The sequence below is a fragment of the Lactuca serriola genome, chromosome 8, assembly GCF_051521515.1.
Source record: "Lactuca serriola cultivar US96UC23 chromosome 8, Lser_US96UC23_V15, whole genome shotgun sequence".
NCBI classification, from domain to species: domain Eukaryota; kingdom Viridiplantae; phylum Streptophyta; class Magnoliopsida; order Asterales; family Asteraceae; genus Lactuca; species Lactuca serriola.
Window position 1 is genome coordinate 76,028,166 of NC_136415.1, and position 17,849 is coordinate 76,046,014.

The following is a 17,849-nucleotide window of genomic DNA, read 5'->3' on the forward strand; positions in this document are numbered from 1 at the left end:
ACCATAAACCACCCCACCATGAGTTTACGGCCGTAAACTCATGGGGAATGGGTGTTATAGACCAAAAACTCTTGTATGAGTTTACTCTTGGGGAGTAAACTCAAATTCCAAGTCCCTAGTGCCATTACACGTCCGTAGATGTCACCCGGGTCCCTCCAAACACTTGTAATGGGGTGTTTCCGCGACTAAAAGTGTTTGTCCCTAACAATTAAATAATCTAAGTCCTAATTAGATACAAATGTGAATTTTTGCATTATACTTAGGAACCTCGTGCGTTTGCAAGCCCCGAACCAACGTTTAGCATCCTAAATCGTCACGTTTCTCGTCCGATGAGTTCATACCCCTACGCTCTTTCCGTGTTTTTCAATGTTTTCAGGGGGGAATACAAGCAAACTATAACTGTTTTCGAATTATAATATTGATATGTTTCAAATAATATCTGGCAAACTTATAAACACTTTTACTCCTTATGTATTATGCTGAGCATAAGGGATGATTTATCAACTACAACTAAAATGGATTTTAGTTAAGAAAATAACCAAACTAATCAAATTATTATGAGAATAATTTGGGGTTCTTTAGTTCTCGTTTATCATGTATAGATATGTATATAAAGTTATTAGATAAACTATGTCTGATTCAGTTTATCTCTGTATCATTTGAATGTATTGTCAGATAGCTTCATTGTATGTATCTATATTCACTGTATTATGTTTCATAATCTTTTATATGTTTGATATCGTATGAGAACCCTGTGAATAGTTTAGTACTAGTTTGTGAGTTAGTCACTACCCTTTATGGATGATCAGTAAATCCTCCTCGGAAGTGTAACCAGAGTCTCCTGGAGGGAGAGCGAGGAATTTGTGAATAGATCTATTCGGGACTGACAATCCCACACCTTAACTGCTAGCTACAGTTAGGCGGGCACGCCTGGGGTGACAAATTCTGGATATCGTCCGACGTCTGACAAGCGTCAAGGAGGTCTCGTTGTCGTATCAGCATGGTTACCCGACTCACAATATGTATTAATATAATCTTATTCATGGTATCGCTTTGGGTTTGGTTTTGACTTTGATTCAATTTCATATCTACTTTCTATCTATAGTTTCCATATCTAGTACGGGATGGTAGTCCCATGGTTTTCAGTTTATTGAACTTGTATCTAGTGCGGGATGTTATTCCTATGGTTTTCAGTATGTATATATCTTATATCTAGTACGGGATGATAGTCCCATGATTTCAAGCTATATCTAGTACGGGATGATAATCCCATGGTTCTGAATTTATAACTAGTCCGGGATGGTAGTCCCATGATATTCAATCTATATTTTCATGTATATCAAACTATCTTGTATCTAGTTCGGGATGTTAGTCCCAAGGTTTTCAAACTACTTTCTATCTACAGTTCGTGTATATTAAAGTATTTCATATCTAATTCGGGATAGTAATCCCATGATTTTCAATATATAGTTTTGTGTATTAAACTATACTCTGTGTTATTCAATCAATCTTGTATTTAGGAAAATATGAGATTTTCCTGGGGTTAACATATAACGCGTAATTGAACTGTAATGAAGGATAACTAAACTGTTTAACATAAAAAAATATGGGATTTTCTTGGATAACAGACCTTTTCGGAAAACTAAAGGAAATTGGTACATTTTCAGAAAACAAACATCTTATGAACTCACCAGCTTTATGCTGATTTTCAAACCACTTGTATTCTCAGGTCCAAGTTAGACAGGTACCCGGCGATATCTTTTGGTGAAGACGGAGTGCTCAGAAGACTCGTCTCAACTTTTGTTTATATGATATATGTATAAAACTTGTACAATTTACTTTTGAAACAAATGTAAAACTTTCAAATATATGTAATGTAATGGTTGTTTACTGTGATTACTATGTACATTGGATTTGATTCTCAACGTGGAGTCAACCCCGGAAATGTTTCCGCCTTTGGTTTTCGGGGTGTGACAATATGATATGTTTATTGTGTGCTGGTACTTTGGGGGAACTCAGTAAGCGTTGGCTTACAATTTTAGTTTTGTTTCAGGTACTTAAGAGGATTGTGGCAAGGCGAAGACATGACCTTAGACATCCTGATTTTTATGTTGTTTATCTTGGGAGACTCTGTTTTTTGAATAATGTTTAAAAACAATGGTTATGTAAACATTTCATTTAGTAAATGGGTTGTTTTGAAAAGTTTAAATTCGTTGTGATTTTTGAGATGTTACATTTGTGTAGGACACTTAAATGGCATGGTTGTGATCCATTTAATGCTTGAGCATCATCTAGATATCGTTTATGATAAGATTGTGATTCAGGTCATAAAATGTGTTGATCTCAAATATACAACAACTTGGAGAATGGTTTATAACATGGACCTTTCAAGCAATAAACTTAAGGGAGAAATATTGGTCGAGCTAACTACACTTTCTACGTTGGTAGGTTTGAATTTGTCTAATAATCATCTGAGTGGGGGTATACTAGACAACATTGGAAACATGACACAGTTATTTTCTCTTGGTTTCTCAAAAAACAAGTTGAACGGGAGGATCCCTTCGATCATGGCATCTTTGAACTTTTTAAGCCATTTGAATTTGTCAAACAACATGTCAGGACAAATTCTGATAGGAAATCAACTGCAGACACTTACCGGTCCATCAATATATGTTGGGAACAAACATCTATGTGGACCTCCATTGCCAAACAGTTGCTCAAATCATCAAGATCCAACAACAACAAGCAAGAAGAAACACAAAGTAGCTAAGCAAACCAAAGTATGGTTGCTTTATGTGGACATAATGAGTGGTTTTGCAACAGGGTTTTTTGTGACATTCAAGTTTTTGTAAGTTTCTCTTTTAGCCCCTAATGCAAATTTCTTTCAAAATTAGTCCCTTGGTTAGTACATGGGGTGTACTCAATGGGTACACTTAGCGTACTAGCCATAAAAGTGGTCGTGGGACTTAACCACGTACGCAGGGCGTACGTAAGGCTGAGACAAACCATAATATTTAGGGTTTTCACCCTATTTAAACCTCATTATAGCCTCATTTGGAAATGTTAACCGGCCTACACCTCTCCTTGTCCTAGAAAACGAAACCCTTGAGTGTTTTGGTGAGTTTTTAGTTTGACAAAGAGATTTTGGTGTCTTAAGGTGAAGAAGAAGAAGAAGAGGAGCACTTGAGCAGATTGTTTGAGCTTGTGGATCCAGGATCACCTCCACATTGGAAGCTTTTTGAGGTAAATTTAAACATTATAAGAACCTTTTGTCCTAAATTAAATACAAATGTAGCTAAAAATACTAAGATAATGCAAAAAATATATATATATGAGTAAATATAGCAATATCATCCATGTGTATCACGAATTAATCCAAAGCCTATCCCATACACATGTACCTACTACATCTTTCCTTTTACATTGACCATTCTCCACATGAGTTCTTGAAAGTATTGCAATATACATGTATGTACCTAATGCATCTTTTCTTGTACGTTTCCATTATTGTTTAAGACCTCCGATATAACACAATCACCGGGATACTCTTCTAGAATTTCAAGATTGATGGCCCTGCAATGAGCTTCTACCAACCTTTGGCTGGTCCAATGGTCACTATATCTGCATGACAATACTTTTTAATATTTCCGATCATAACGAATGGATCAACGTCCCCAGTCACCGTCATTTCCTTTTCATTCATGTCAAAAGCTATGGACTCAATCCCTGTATATATTTCAAAACAAAGTTTAGTCGAACATATGGTACTCAAGTGAAAATACAGGAAAAACAAAACAAACATAATATTAACCTGAAAGGCTGGAAACTGCCTTCATAACCTTCAGTTTTTCTTTATGATCGTGTACATCCACTTTGACAACAACTTTCTGCAATGGAATACAAATTAATTACAACCAACCATGAAAGTTAAACTCGAGAATGAATTTAAACGAGGCTAAAACGAGTAAGTTTGGTTTTATTTTGGGAACATGGTTTTAGGCTTTCTTCTGCAGATAGAGACAACATGTTCTCATCTGTAATAGATAGGTTCAGAAGCAATTCTATTTACCTCTCCTAATTTTTTACTTCAGTTTTTGGACCATAGGTATATGATCCCACAAGTCAACAAGTTTTTTTTTTTATGAAATCTCCAATTGAATATGTAGAGAATTAATTCACAAAAGTATTATATGTTGGAATGTTATGTGACAAAAGTCTTTTTCTTTTTGAAGTATTTATGCAGTTTCTGTAAAAAAATCAATTTTCAGAAAAACAATTTAATAATTTTTATAATTATCTGAATTCATTGTCATTAAATTATAAATGAAGCAGATAACTACTTATATTATGAAAGTAGGGCAATTTTGTCATTTACCATAAATAAATGTCAAATCCTTTGAAAGATTTACAAACCAGATCCAAATGAATGGACTTCAGTTCTATTCCAAATCCTGAGGGTGTCCAAGAAAACTAACCAAACCAAAAACCAAGTAATCAAAAATAAAAAAAAATAAAATAAAATAAAAACGTATTTATTTGGAAAAACCGGCGGTTGGTAAGATTTGGAACCTCTAATGTGTTTGGTTGGTTGGATTTGAAAGATCCTACCAACCAAACACAAATCCTTCATCCTTCCGGTACCAAATCACTTGACAAGTTCTGAATCCCGCAACACAAACACCGCTTAAGAAGTTAAATGATGGTGGAAGAAACTGCTAATAGGAAATAAGCCTTAAAAAAAAAAAAAAAAAAAAAAAAAAAAAAAAAAAAAAAACACTACAATAGTAGGCAAAGCAGCAGGGAAATGGAGGCAATTCCATAATGGTCAAATATAAGGGAATACTGAGAAAACCAAAAACTTGTGAACATCTCACTACATTATTGAGACTAAAGTGATTCCTCTACCATTTACCTAATCATAATGGTAGAATCAAGGGATTAGTGGGAAACAATGGAAATGTCATTTTGTAGACTTCAGTTTTCACTTTTCAAAAAAGTACATGTTACCGCTGATTAATAAATGAGAACATGCAAAAGAATAAGTTTCCTACAGACCTGTAGGTAGTAGTAAGGCCGCCATAAGATCTCGACAGAAGACTTTGAATCATGTGGTCGGATTGTAAATGTGTTTGAACCATCTTCATTTTCCTTGTCCCAAAATAATTCTGAGCAATCTGTTGTGTGTCTCAGTGAACATATCCTACGATTGACACACATCCAACATATTCAGGATCTGCTGGTGCTTCACTAGACCCCTGCCAAGGCGCAGATAGAGTATCTTCATCTACCTCCTGCCTGATGATTATATTTATACGTGGATGTCTTGCTTTGGTAACGATGCATATTACGAACCCACAAAAGTCTTTGTACCAATCATATGGAAGACGCCGTGTAAATGTTGTCCCCCTAAACAGCCTACCTACAAACCCCCTTGGAATCATCTGATGATCAAGCGTGACACTGATAAAGTGATCTTCAAGAGCATGTCCTTGCCATGGAAAACACATTCAATTATTCTTCTTTATGGGTTTTATATGAAGAGTGAAATTCCAAAAACATAAAGATAAAGCAAACCTGGAGCATGGAGTGTAGTAATATGTTACAAACAAGTGGACCAAGATTGTTCGGCCCCCAAAGTGAAACCTTCCACAACCATATACAGTTTGAAGTATCTCCAAAGCTTTCAAGTGAGCTACAACCATCCGCTATAACAACAGCTATACTTGATGGCAGATCTGACAATTCTACAAGGCCTGTGCACCATGACACATCCACCATTTGAGCCGAGGAAGTCGCCAGCGACTAAAACTTAATCGTGAAAACTTATTTCCTTTTAGATTGAGTTCTTCCAAGTTGGGAAACTCCCAAACAGCAGAGTCAATGTCTTCATCTCCCAGACTGCAGTACCGGAGATTTAACTTTCTTAAGCCTCTGGCAAAAAACCGTAACTCTGTATTGTTGTTGCGAGGTAAACAAGGCTCCTCTAAACAACATTCTTCTACATCAACCAGGTCCTCTGCTGGGTTTTTAATTTCTGTGTCACCACCACATGTCCAACAAGTAACAACAAAGTTTGAAGAATACTTTTTGTAGGATGCAACTTCTTTCCCACTAATATTCGAATGAAGATGCAGTAGACCGCTCCTTTTGTGTTGGATCCCCAAGAGCTTAAAAAGTTTGGGGCAATCTGATAATGAAAGGGTCTCGAGTTTCTTTAGTCGCTTAATGGGTGGAAATATCTTAAGAGCGGAACAAAATTCTACAGATAGGAAAACAAGCCTTTCCAACTGTCCAATTGATGGCTGAATCTTTTTTAAACGCCGGCATCCACGAAGAATGACTCTTTCAAGATTTGGAATTTCACCAAAATCTGGTGTCATGATTAGGTTATTCAATCTAACAAGTTCCAAGATTTTCAGATTTGGCAGATTCTGTTGCATAAAAGTGCAAACAAGTCAGTATATCTAGGTAATAAGAATTTAAAGTAAAATTCAAAATTATATACACGTGAAACAAGTCAAAACATATGAATTATATATTAGAAAAAAAAGTATAATATTTGCAAAGTTTGGAATTCAGGCGGTCCCCCATTAAAAATACATAAAGCTGGGACTAAACCATTCGACCAGCTATTTATTTGGTTTCACCGGAAAATCAAAGAACAACGTAATCCAAATAACCAGTTTTAACAAATGAACTGGACACGTTATTTAGTTGACCTGAATCGTGAACACCTCTAACTTGAAGAAGGGAGATTCCTATTTGACATGATGTGGATTTTTTTAAACAACCCTTTATATGACAGGTCTTTTTGGTCGTGTTTATCAGCACCACAAATATGTTGGTGATTTGTATTACCAATGCGTATTTAAGTGTAATTGATTAATTAGTTGACCAAATACAATCTTGATGAACATTAAACAAGTAAGGGAGGTGCGGAATGCACACTTGTTTGAGTTTGTTCAAGATTCAAAGTACATTGTCATTTAGGGGCGAAGCACTAAATGAACGGGAGTCCGGGGGCAGCGCCCCTGGTAGCGGGGTCCAAGCCCCTGTCTGGGGTCAAGCTGGAAATTTTTTATTTGGGTGCACGAGGAACAAATGTCCAAGTACCATTCTTGAGTAGTGTTGCATATTCATCAGCGATGGCTTGTTGCCAATGAGGTTGTTTAACAGCAGCCGAGAAGGTCTTTGGTTCCTGTTCAGATGTAGTGGTTGTGTGAAAAGCCGCTGGATCAAATCGGGTCGTTTGTTTTGGATTCTATCGGAGCATAGTTGCTCTAACTCGGGTTGCAAAGGTGTCGGTTGGGGCATCGGTAGTTGGCAATGATGACAGATTCATAGCCTGACCAGTTCTGGTCTGTCTGCTGCGAGCATATGTGAAACGAAGGGGAGGAGCAGCAGCAGTCGGTGTCACTAGAGAAGGAGGTAATGTAGTAGCTGGTGGTGTTTGTGGTGAGGAAGTTAATGTAGTAGCTGGTGGTGTTTGTGGTGAGTCATCGTCAATAGTGGGAAGTGGGTAGGTGGAGATATAAGGGTCAGATGTGGAGGGTGTAGGCTTTATAGTGACAGGTATCAAAAAGGGAAAGTGGTTTTCGTGAAAACGAACATGACAAGAGATGTAAATTTTGTCTGTGGTTGGATCAAAACACCGGTGTTACCCATGACGAGAGGAGCTATACTCAAGAAAGACACAAGGGGTGGAGCGAAAATCCATCTTATGACTTATGTTGGTTATAAGGCCGAAGATGCAGAAAGCATTGACACCCGAAAATCTTTAAAAAAAGAAAAATCAGAGGGTTGTGAAAAGATGGACTCAAAGGATGAGGTATTAGAGGTGGTTCGAGATGGCATTCGATTGATAAGATAAACTGCAATGTCAAATGCAAAACCCGATTGAGCGAGAAGGGTCAGGCCAGTTTCAACATGTCGATGGCGTCGCTCAACCAGGCCGTTTTGTTCACTTGTATGAGCGCAAGACAACCAATGAATGATGCAAAGAGAGCTAAAAACTAAAGAAGTTTTCGAAACTCACCCTCCCCCCCACCCCCCAAGTCAGTTTGAACCGACTTAAGCTTGGTTGAAAACTGACGTTGAACAACTGCAACAAATTGTTTGAAAATCTCAAAAACATCAGATTTGCGTTTAAAAGGGAAGATTCACATAAAGCGGTAAAAGTCATCAACAAACAACAAGAAATATTTGTGACCGTCACAAGAGGTCACAGGTGCCGAACCCCAGACATCACACACGATAAGATCTAAAATATGTTTGCGATTAAAATTGGAAGAAGATAAATGAAGCTTGCAAGATTTCCCAATATGACATGAATTACAAAAAGCATCAGACATTTTATGAGAAACAGGAAGACAATACATAGAACACATAAAATTGAAAAGTTGTGAATGGGGGTGCCCCATCCGTTGATACCAAATGTCAGAAGGGGCTTTAAAAGTAGTGAGCGCAACTTTGGGAAGACTCTGAAGAGACGAAAGACGGATAGAGTAAAGACCATGAGGGTAGTTTTGGTAGTATTGTCCTTCACAACAAAAAAAAAAGTGAAACTCAAAGAAAACATCATTGTCAAGACAAAATTGTTGAACTAAAAGAAGATTCTTTTGATCGTTGGAACATGAAGAATATTGTATAATGAAAAGGTTTTAGAAGGTGAATAAAAACGAGTAGATCCAATATGTAAAATAGATAAACCTGTACCATTGCCGACATCAAGAGAATCCTCCCCAAAGTAAGGAGTGTGACTGTCAAGAGAGGACAGATCATGAGAGACATGATTGTTAGAGCCCATATCACGAAGCCATGTAGTGGTTTGAGAGTAATTTTCAGCAAAGTTAGCAGTTGGTTGTTGATGAAGACGAATGGTGATGGGGTCACGGTTAGGACATTGAGAGGGAATATGTCCAATTCCACAACGGTTGCATGCAACATAGACCGTGTTTTTGTGTAGAAGCCCAAGAGAATTGGTTATGAGTTCCTCCTGATGATTGAGAATAGCTACCGCTACCACAAAGATTGTTTGAGCCGCAACCTCGAGAAGATGAAGACCAGTTGGCGTCAAATGATTGAGGTGATGTGGAAGGGGCTGGTTGAAGTTGAAGACCCAATTGTGACACGAGTTGTTGAAGAGCTTGTAACGTATCAGGTGCAGATGAAGATGCAGTAGTGGAGCGGGTTTTCGCTGTGGTGGCAAAAGCTTGAACCGGTGTTACAGTGGGCATATTTTTCTTGACCATGAAGTCATGGTCAGCGAGGAGTCCATTCAATTCTTGGAAAGAGGTGGGAACTTGCCGAGTAAGAAGGGTGGTAGGGTAGGAGTGGGACATGGAATAGGCTCGTTATAGAGAGAGCCAAAGATCCTTTGTTGTCGTTCCTTGTGCATGAAGATAAGATGCTTCAGAGATGGTAGATAACAGGAGCGTGTGCACATAGGCATCATTGGCCAGCCATGCAACGTAAGACGGGTTCGATATGGGTTTAGTAGCGACTTTGTCTGTGGCCGGTAGGGTAGGAGTGGGACATGGAATAGTGTCATCAACATAATGAAAACGACTGTTGCTAAATACAAAAGGCTGGATCATTGTTTTCCAGAAACCATAATTGTTAGGAGAGAGGGTAAAAGGAAACTTATGAGAGTTATGTGAGGTCTTCTCGATTGTAGAGAAGGGAGTAATGGTCGTCGATATAATCATTTATGAAGAACGATACCTGACAGACAGATCTAATTGTTGGCGGCTAGGGGTGTAACCCTAGGAGGATCCGACTATGGTAGGCTCTGATACCACAATAAATGTGATGTAAACGTATTGTATTATTGATGATAACATAATACATGAGGTATATATATATATATATATATATATATATATATATATATATATATATATAGGGTTAGGTTATTTTGTTTTCACTATCTATTGTGTGCATGTATGACTGATTCTGGACCAATCATTTTAGTTATTTTAAGAAAGTAATTAATGTATATTACATGTTGAAGATATAATAGGTATTAATTACATCTTCAGCATTTAATATGTATTAATTACTTTCTTAAAATAACTAAAATGATTGGTCCAGAATCAGTCATACATGCACACAATAAATAGTGAAAACATTTGAACCTAACTCTATATATACTAATATAACTTGGCTAATAACCCTTATCTAAAACCGGTTTTGTGATAATTTAGAGACAGTTTGGAAACTGCCTTGTGACAGTTTCATGTCGGTTTTCAGAAAATCATAACAATCTCATTCTTTGTTCTTGCATTTTTCCTGAGTCTTATCCAATTGAGATTTCAGGAGTACCACTGAAATACTTCAATTTGAAAGTGTTTTCACGGTTCTCGAATTCCAAACAATCTTTTATCCCTAAATTCTAACAAAATACAGAAGGTTATCTTTTATATTCAATTAAGATTAGTATTTCCTTAATAGTTATCTTTTTATTTTGGTATGTTTTTGTTTTTGGTAAGTAGGATTTGACAAACATTATAAGTATGGTCTGAGGATTGATTTTATGATTATGAAATAAACATTTTGAGTCTTAGACTTTTCTAGACCACTGTTTTCGAGTTACCGGTACATTTTTGGTTTTTTTGTGCTTCTTTTTTTGTAGTTCGTATCAAATTGGTATCAGAGCAATGATTCTGGCAGAATCATTGTTAATTCAAGAACTATTTCATTGGAAATATTGTTCATGATGATCTGTTCATCAGAAGAATTGTTGACACGACACTGTTCACAGCGGATTCTCATATCGAGATGTCCAACAGCACAGCAAAAGTTGACAATCCATGAAGAGGCTGAAGCAACTAGGAAGGAAAATTCTCAGCAATTTGGGGATATTCTGAAAGCCATCAACAACTTGACTGTGGCAGAGGATAGTCAAAAATGGAACAAGGATTCTGAAGTCAAGGAACCCTCATTAGAGTTTGGATCCTTGGATTCTCGGATGATGAAGATTCATGCACAAGGAAAATGCATGAGGAAGACAAGGCCTAGGGCCAAGGTCATCTCGTGGATGATTTCAAGAAACTGAAGGAACCTATCTTTGAAGGGGACGATGCTTATGGTTGGATCTACCGTATGACTCGCCCCGGCACACACCATGAAGACCCGAGGTGGTTCGATAACAGTTTCCAGATTTCAACCTTGAGGACAAGGTGCTTGTTTGGGTGGGGAGTAATGATAAAGCTGGTTGTTTTGGTCATGTTTATCAGCGCCACAAATAAAGAGGGTTATCTTTTATATATTAATTAAGATTAGTATTTTCTTAATAGTTATCTTTTTATTTTGGTATGTTTTTAATTTTTGTAAGTAGGCTTGACAAAGATTACAATTATGACCTTAGGATCGTTCTTAAGATTATGGAATAAACATTTTGAGTCTCAGACTTTTGGAGACCCTTGTTTATCGAATTACAGGAACGTTTTCGGTTTCTCTTTGCATTCTATTTCTGATTTGTATCAGCCTTATGTTTATAATCAGATTGTTTAATAGTTTAATTGTGCATGGCATGTAATGTTGAGCTTACAGTTCAATCATCACATTTATTCCTCTAACAATTTAATATTTCTCAGCAAAAAAAAGAAGATAATCCCATATATAACAATTCGTCGTCCATCAAACTAAAAAAATAAAACCAGGCTAAAAACCAGAAACACGATTATAAAATAAAAATAGAGGTTTACTACAAGTGATATTGCTTAATGACACCAATGACCAGTGACATAACTATGTGCTCGTATCCATATAACTATTTATACTTTGCTATCTGAATTAGGCAAGTCAGATCTATGATTATTCATCCACTTTGTTTTAATTTGTTATTTAGATAGAGTATAAGAATTACCTTATAACCCCTCCAAAGTCGTTTCTGCGAGATGTCATCCAATATCAAACAACGAAGCTCCCATGGTGGAAAGTTAGTAGGAAATGGACTTGCAAGATCACCTCTCCAATCAATCCACCGGAGGTTTTTCAGGTTTGCAACCGAAGGAAGTTCAACTAGATCATAGCTATCGCATTCAAATCTTATTGCTTTAATCATGTCAAGTTCCTGTAATAGATGCAAAATGATGTCAGGATTCTCTTCTTCCAAACCATACATATATAGCATGTAAAGATAGCTTAAGCATTACCTTCGTCACATCCATAGCACAAATTTTTAGAACATCTTCCTTCTTCCAAACTCTACTATGTTTTTCTGGATTCTCAGGGTGTTCCTCTCTAACAATGTAGTGTCCCATTTCTTGCACCAAATCATGCATATCAAACATTCCATCTGAAATAGTTACGAGCGCCTTTTCTAACAACACCTTTATGCCTAAATGAGGGTAAAAACCACAAGCATCAAGCATCGACATTATCCCTTCATTTTTATACCGACCTCTAAAGAAACATGCAATATCAAGAAACAGCTCTTTCTCAACCGCTGTAAGTCCATCAAAGCTGATTTTTAGCTTTTCCACAATATTTGTATCTGGGATGTCTTTCAATCTGGCTATTGCACTCCTCCACCCATTAATGTCTTTTCCACATAGAAAACAACCAAGAACTGTAAGTGCTAATGGGAGTCCACCAGCATAAGAAACCACACTTTTTGAAAGGAGCTCATAATCTTTTTTATGTTTGTGACCACATGGTGCATGCTTGCAAAAGAGCTCCATAGCCTCATCATCGTTTAACAAACTAATATTGTGTATCTCATCTACTCTAGGCGCAGTAGTTGATATTACATGTACATCTCTTGTTGTGATTATTATTCGGCTTCCTTCACCGAACCAATCATGTGATTCAGCTAAAGCTTTTAATTGGTCAAGCTGATCGACATCATCAAGAACAATCAGCACCTTTCTACGATGTGTTTTCCTTCCTCAACTCTCTCTACCTGCACTATCTTCTCTCTCAAAACACCATAAAGAATTTTTTGTTGCAATTCTTCTAACCCTTTCTTACTTGATTTCTCCCGGATATTTTCTAGAAAGCAACAACCATCAAACTTTCTAGATATTTCCTCATAAACAGAAGATGCAAGAGTAGTCTTACCACCACCTCCAACACCCCATATTCCAATCATCCGCACACCACCTGAACCAATTTGTAACTTCAATTTCAAACTTTGCACACGAGACGCTATTCCAATAAGGTTGGTATTTGTGCTTGGACTTACTAGCTGCAACCTCTGTGAAATTTTTTCAACAATTTCTATGATAACCTTTGATTCATGCCTACATGTTGAAATTTGGACATACAACAATAATTAAAACATGCTCACATTACAATAGAGGTAAATTTGCTTTATGCTCCATGCTCCATTAAAATGAAGAAAAGGAGTATTAATCACCCTTTATATTTCTTAGAAGTTGTAAAGTCAATAGCACAAGTAGTTTGTAACTATTTTCTTAGGAAAAGCAAATGATATCAAATAGTTAAAAGTAAAGCAAGATGGGTTTGTTGTTGTAAATTGAAGCAAGGGATTAAATTCAGAATTAAAATTAGAATTAGAACTCAATTAAGTCTATAACAGTTCAGGTAGACCAGGATATGCTGGAGTTTTGGTTGAGGTTGCTGCTGATAGAGCACACATGATTTAAGCATAAACAGTGCAGAAAGAGAAAGAAGATTACCCGTTGGCAATGTGCTTTGGTTCCCATCCAGAAATGTTACTTGCATCCACAAGTGCTTTTCTCCATGATTCAACCTTTGTTTTGTTCTCCAACTCATGCTTAACAAATGCTTCTCCATATTTTTGTTTCTGTTTTCGAACTTCAGATGGATCAACGCCATAAAATATGGGTATAACTATTTGGCCTCTCGTATCTTTGCATTTCATGATATGTGCAAGTTCATCTAAGCACCATGAAGAATCGGCATAGTTTTCAGAGAATACGATGACGCCAATCTGTGACTCTTCTATAGCCTTCATAAGAGATGGATTGATCAATTCGCCCCGAGGAAGTGTCTCATCATCTTTGTAAGTGTATATCCCTTTTTGTACAAGAGCTGTGTAGAGATGATCCACAAACGTCTTGCGAGTATCTTCTCCTCTAAAACTTAGGAAAACATCATGATTCCATGATTGAGAAGAAAAGGCCGGAGATGATGATGAAGATGCCATTGGTATGTTGATTTGTTGTGAGAGAATGTATGCAGTTCCAGCACCTCAATGAAACAAACTATGTCTGTAGAAAGAGAGAGAGAGATGAGTTTCCAAGAAATTTCCAATTAATGAAAGCTCAAGAAATATCTCACCACTTGACATGTTGACTTGTTGAGATAGCTATAATATATACAAACACACACACACACATATGGAGAGAGAGAGAGAGAGAGAGAGAGAGAGAGAGAGAGATTTGAGTTTCCAAAAGAATTCCAATTTCCCAAAAGCTTTAAAAAAAAAAAGATGAATCGAGTTGATTTCAGATTGATGATATGCCAATATAAGCAAGGCACTTTATTTATTATCCACATTAGCAAAAACTTACATTTTATTCACCAAAATTACCCAATTTGTAATCTAAAACCTTATAAGATGATATTTGGCCCAAGTTGTTGTCATTTCATCCTCCACATCATTTTCTAAGTATACAAAACATGATGAGGAATAAAGTTCTACAATTCAAATTATCTTAAAGTTATTAGCATTATTATTGTTATTATGACTAATAATAAAAGGGTTAGATACTTATTTATGCAACGATGTTTTAACTTTTTTGGACCTCATGCAACATTGTTAATTTTAATACAAAATAGACAATAAAGTTTCATGTTAGTGCCAAAACATGCGTTATGATCTTCTAAATCGGTTACTTTTAATTTTTTGGCTCGTAAAAGAAATCCACCTCTCTATCTCTCTATCAAGGAAAACGGTGCCATAAAAGTGTTCTTAAATTTAGTAGGAGGATTCATGGTGGGGAAACAAATAGTTGGTGGTAGTCCAAGGTTTTAAATAACGTAAGGCGTGACTTGGCGGCAATGTCAAGCCTCAAGCTTTTCCGAGCCTTGGCGAGTCATGTCGTTTGTAAGGCGTGACTTAAGGCGGCAATTTTGTATATAATTCATATTTTTATATGTATTTTCTACTATTATTCATTTTTATACACATATATCGGTCAAGGCGGCGTTTTGGCAAAGCTTGGCGGCACATGCAAGCCTTGGAGTCATGGCGTGCCATGGCGGAGCCATGGTGAGCTTTTTATAACCTTGGGTGGTACTAATTGATAGCGGGGCATCCCATAACTTCACTTTAATGAAATTTTAGTGGAAAAGGAGGGATTAGCAATCTGGAGTACCCTCCAATGGGAGTGGCGAGACGGTAGAAGGCGAAGGCGTGTGTAAATCCATAAAACTTTGGATGAAAGGGATCAAAATGCTAAACGATTTCTTCCCTCGTTGCTCGTTGGGTTGCATTGTCATGGTGATTCAATAGTTGGCTTCATTAGGTTCGATTCAAGTAAAATGGAAAACATAGGGAATGAAGTTCGAGTGGAGAAGTGAACATGTAACTTTGAGAGAGAGCACGTCGTTAAGGAGATCCTTGGTCTCATAAAAAAGTTTATGGAGAGACACTATGAAGAAACGATAGTATGTTCTAAGAGATCGGGGGTATTGGACGCATTTGATGAAGTATTTCAAAGACGCAAAGGGTTACCATCCGATCACGGACGTAAACATGGAATTGTATTGAAGGACATAAAAGAACCATTAAATATCCGTCCGTATTGATATCCTAATTTCAAAAATATGATGTAGAAAGATTAAAAGAAAGGCTGGTAACAGAGTTGTAAGAGGCGGAATGATTAAGTATAGATGGGGCGCTTTCTCGAGCCCATTTTTGCTAGTGAAAAAGAAGGATGGGTTTGGAGATTTTGCATCAATTATCCTTCTTTAAATAAATAGGTTCCCAATTCATATAATCGATGGATCATGCATTCATTATTTTCCTTTTGTACCACATCAAATAGATGATAATTGAGGAGGTGGTGACACTTGGTTTAGGCCTGAACAGTGAAAGTGAGTGTCAGTTTCAGCTTTTTTCGGGTTTGTTAGGAGTGCTGAGATGTGTGTGTGTGTGTATACAGATTAGAGAGGGGACGACCACTTTTTTTGTAAGAAACTTTTGGTGGGAGATAGAGAGTCAACCTCTTGAAAGTTGACAAGTTTTTAGATACAACTATTTTCCTTCTTTTATCCGTTCTTATTCTTTTATCAATTTCTTTCTGCAATTTGCAATCAAATTGTATCAGACTCTTTACCTATATATACCAGCGTCATAATCCAGCATGTTTGTAGTTATCTATCAATTCCAACAAAGAACATCATCATGTGAATAATAAACAATTTCCTATAACTTAATATCATTATCAACTAACGATGCCTAGAGTTTCAATTTGAAACACCGTATCATTCAACATATGTTAACAACAATCTATCATGTGCCTATGGTTTAGGTATTATTTATGTTTTTGAAATAAGACTTGCATCATATCCCACTCAAAAAAAGAGTATCTTTGATCTGATTACAATGTTATGCACTAATGATATAATCCCCAATTATCTGGTGCTTAATCCCTCCAATTACATACCCTTATAACATACAAATCAGCATATTAACTTCACAAATTCTTTAATTTAATCATCTAACAATAGAAATTAAAAACTTCACAACATTTGACTAATTTGGGCCAAAATACGCTTCTCACAATCCAGATCGACTTTTTTTTAACTCGTTGATAAAGTTTAATTAAAAACTCATATAAATTTCATTAACACTTCAATTTCATTATCGATGATTTAAACTTCATCAAGTTATCAGTTTGAGCAACGTACCTCAAATTCTCAGCAATACCTAGTAGACTCCTTTTCTGCAGTCAACTTATTGGCAAGCTTATACGTACTTCAATTTTCATAGCGTTCTTCCTCTAGTTTCTTTCAGCGTGGATCGATACCTTTCCTCTAGCGTTGACTTCTTTCTCTCAATTCTCTAGATCAGTTATCGAGGGGATTCAATTAATGAGAAAGTAGTTATAATTTCCTTTATGTATTTACTCAAGTTATGGAGTTTCAATATCTAGTCCCTAGATTTCTGTATTCAACGTTCTCGCCACCAGAACCTTAAATTTTGATAATATATCCTTAAAATTTTGTTTTGCCCTATCTATTGTGCTAATTTGTAAAATTATTTATCCTTATATTTACACCTCCAAATTTCATTATTTACTCCGGCTCCGAATTTTATAAAAACCAATATAATTTGGAACCTTTTTTATTTAACTAAGAAAATTTTATGTTTTAGTTATCAGTTGAGACTTAATTTGTTTTATATCAAAAAAAAAAATTTTTTTTATATCATGCTTGATGTAAAATGTAGTTTTGGTTCCTTTTGTTTACCAAAATTCTAAATTTTGATCCCATTATTGGCTTTTTTGCTATTAATGGTTCAGGATTTTTGGTAACACTAGCACAGTCGTTCCAATAACTTTTCCAAGAACCGTTTGGCATGAAGCTCGTTTATGAACAAAAAATATCGTTTGTTTAGTTAAACGAACGAACATGAACAATGGTCTCGTTCGTTTAATTATATTCATAAACGTTCATTTGTGTTGTTCGTTTATTTTCATTTATGCTCGTTCATTTAAGCTTCTTTTATGTGCATACATGTTCAATTGTTTTTATTACATTACTCTATTATATGTTTGTTTATGTTCATATATGTTCAATTATGTGTGTTTGTTTCCGTTTGGTTATGTTTGTTTAGTATGTTCACAAACATGAACAAGAAAACATGTTCGTTTGTTCGGCTAACTTAAATGAACATGACCACGAACAAA

General features: G+C 36.2%; 2 protein-coding genes across 2 annotated transcripts; both read right to left on the reverse strand.

The window, feature by feature from the left end:
* Positions 1-3,305: 3,305 nt before the first annotated feature.
* On the reverse strand, positions 3,306-12,866 carry LOC145066385 (disease resistance protein Roq1-like). Its single transcript, XM_079013615.1, has 6 exons — positions 12,159-12,866; positions 11,870-12,076; positions 5,575-6,431; positions 5,056-5,488; positions 3,812-3,887; positions 3,306-3,726 (listed from the first exon to the last, which is right to left on the reverse strand). Exons 1-3 carry the CDS (start codon positions 12,684-12,686, stop codon positions 5,745-5,747), a joined length of 1,422 nt encoding a protein of 473 aa, XP_078869741.1. The 5' UTR covers positions 12,687-12,866; the 3' UTR covers positions 3,306-3,726; positions 3,812-3,887; positions 5,056-5,488; positions 5,575-5,744.
* Positions 12,863-17,014, reverse strand: LOC145066386 (TMV resistance protein N-like). Its single transcript, XM_079013616.1, has 3 exons — positions 16,849-17,014; positions 13,647-14,201; positions 12,863-13,247 (listed from the first exon to the last, which is right to left on the reverse strand). The coding sequence occupies exons 2-3, from the start codon at positions 14,135-14,137 to the stop codon at positions 12,863-12,865; spliced, it is 876 nt and encodes a 291-aa protein (XP_078869742.1). The 5' UTR covers positions 14,138-14,201; positions 16,849-17,014.
* Between the last annotated feature and the right edge of the window lie 835 nt (positions 17,015-17,849).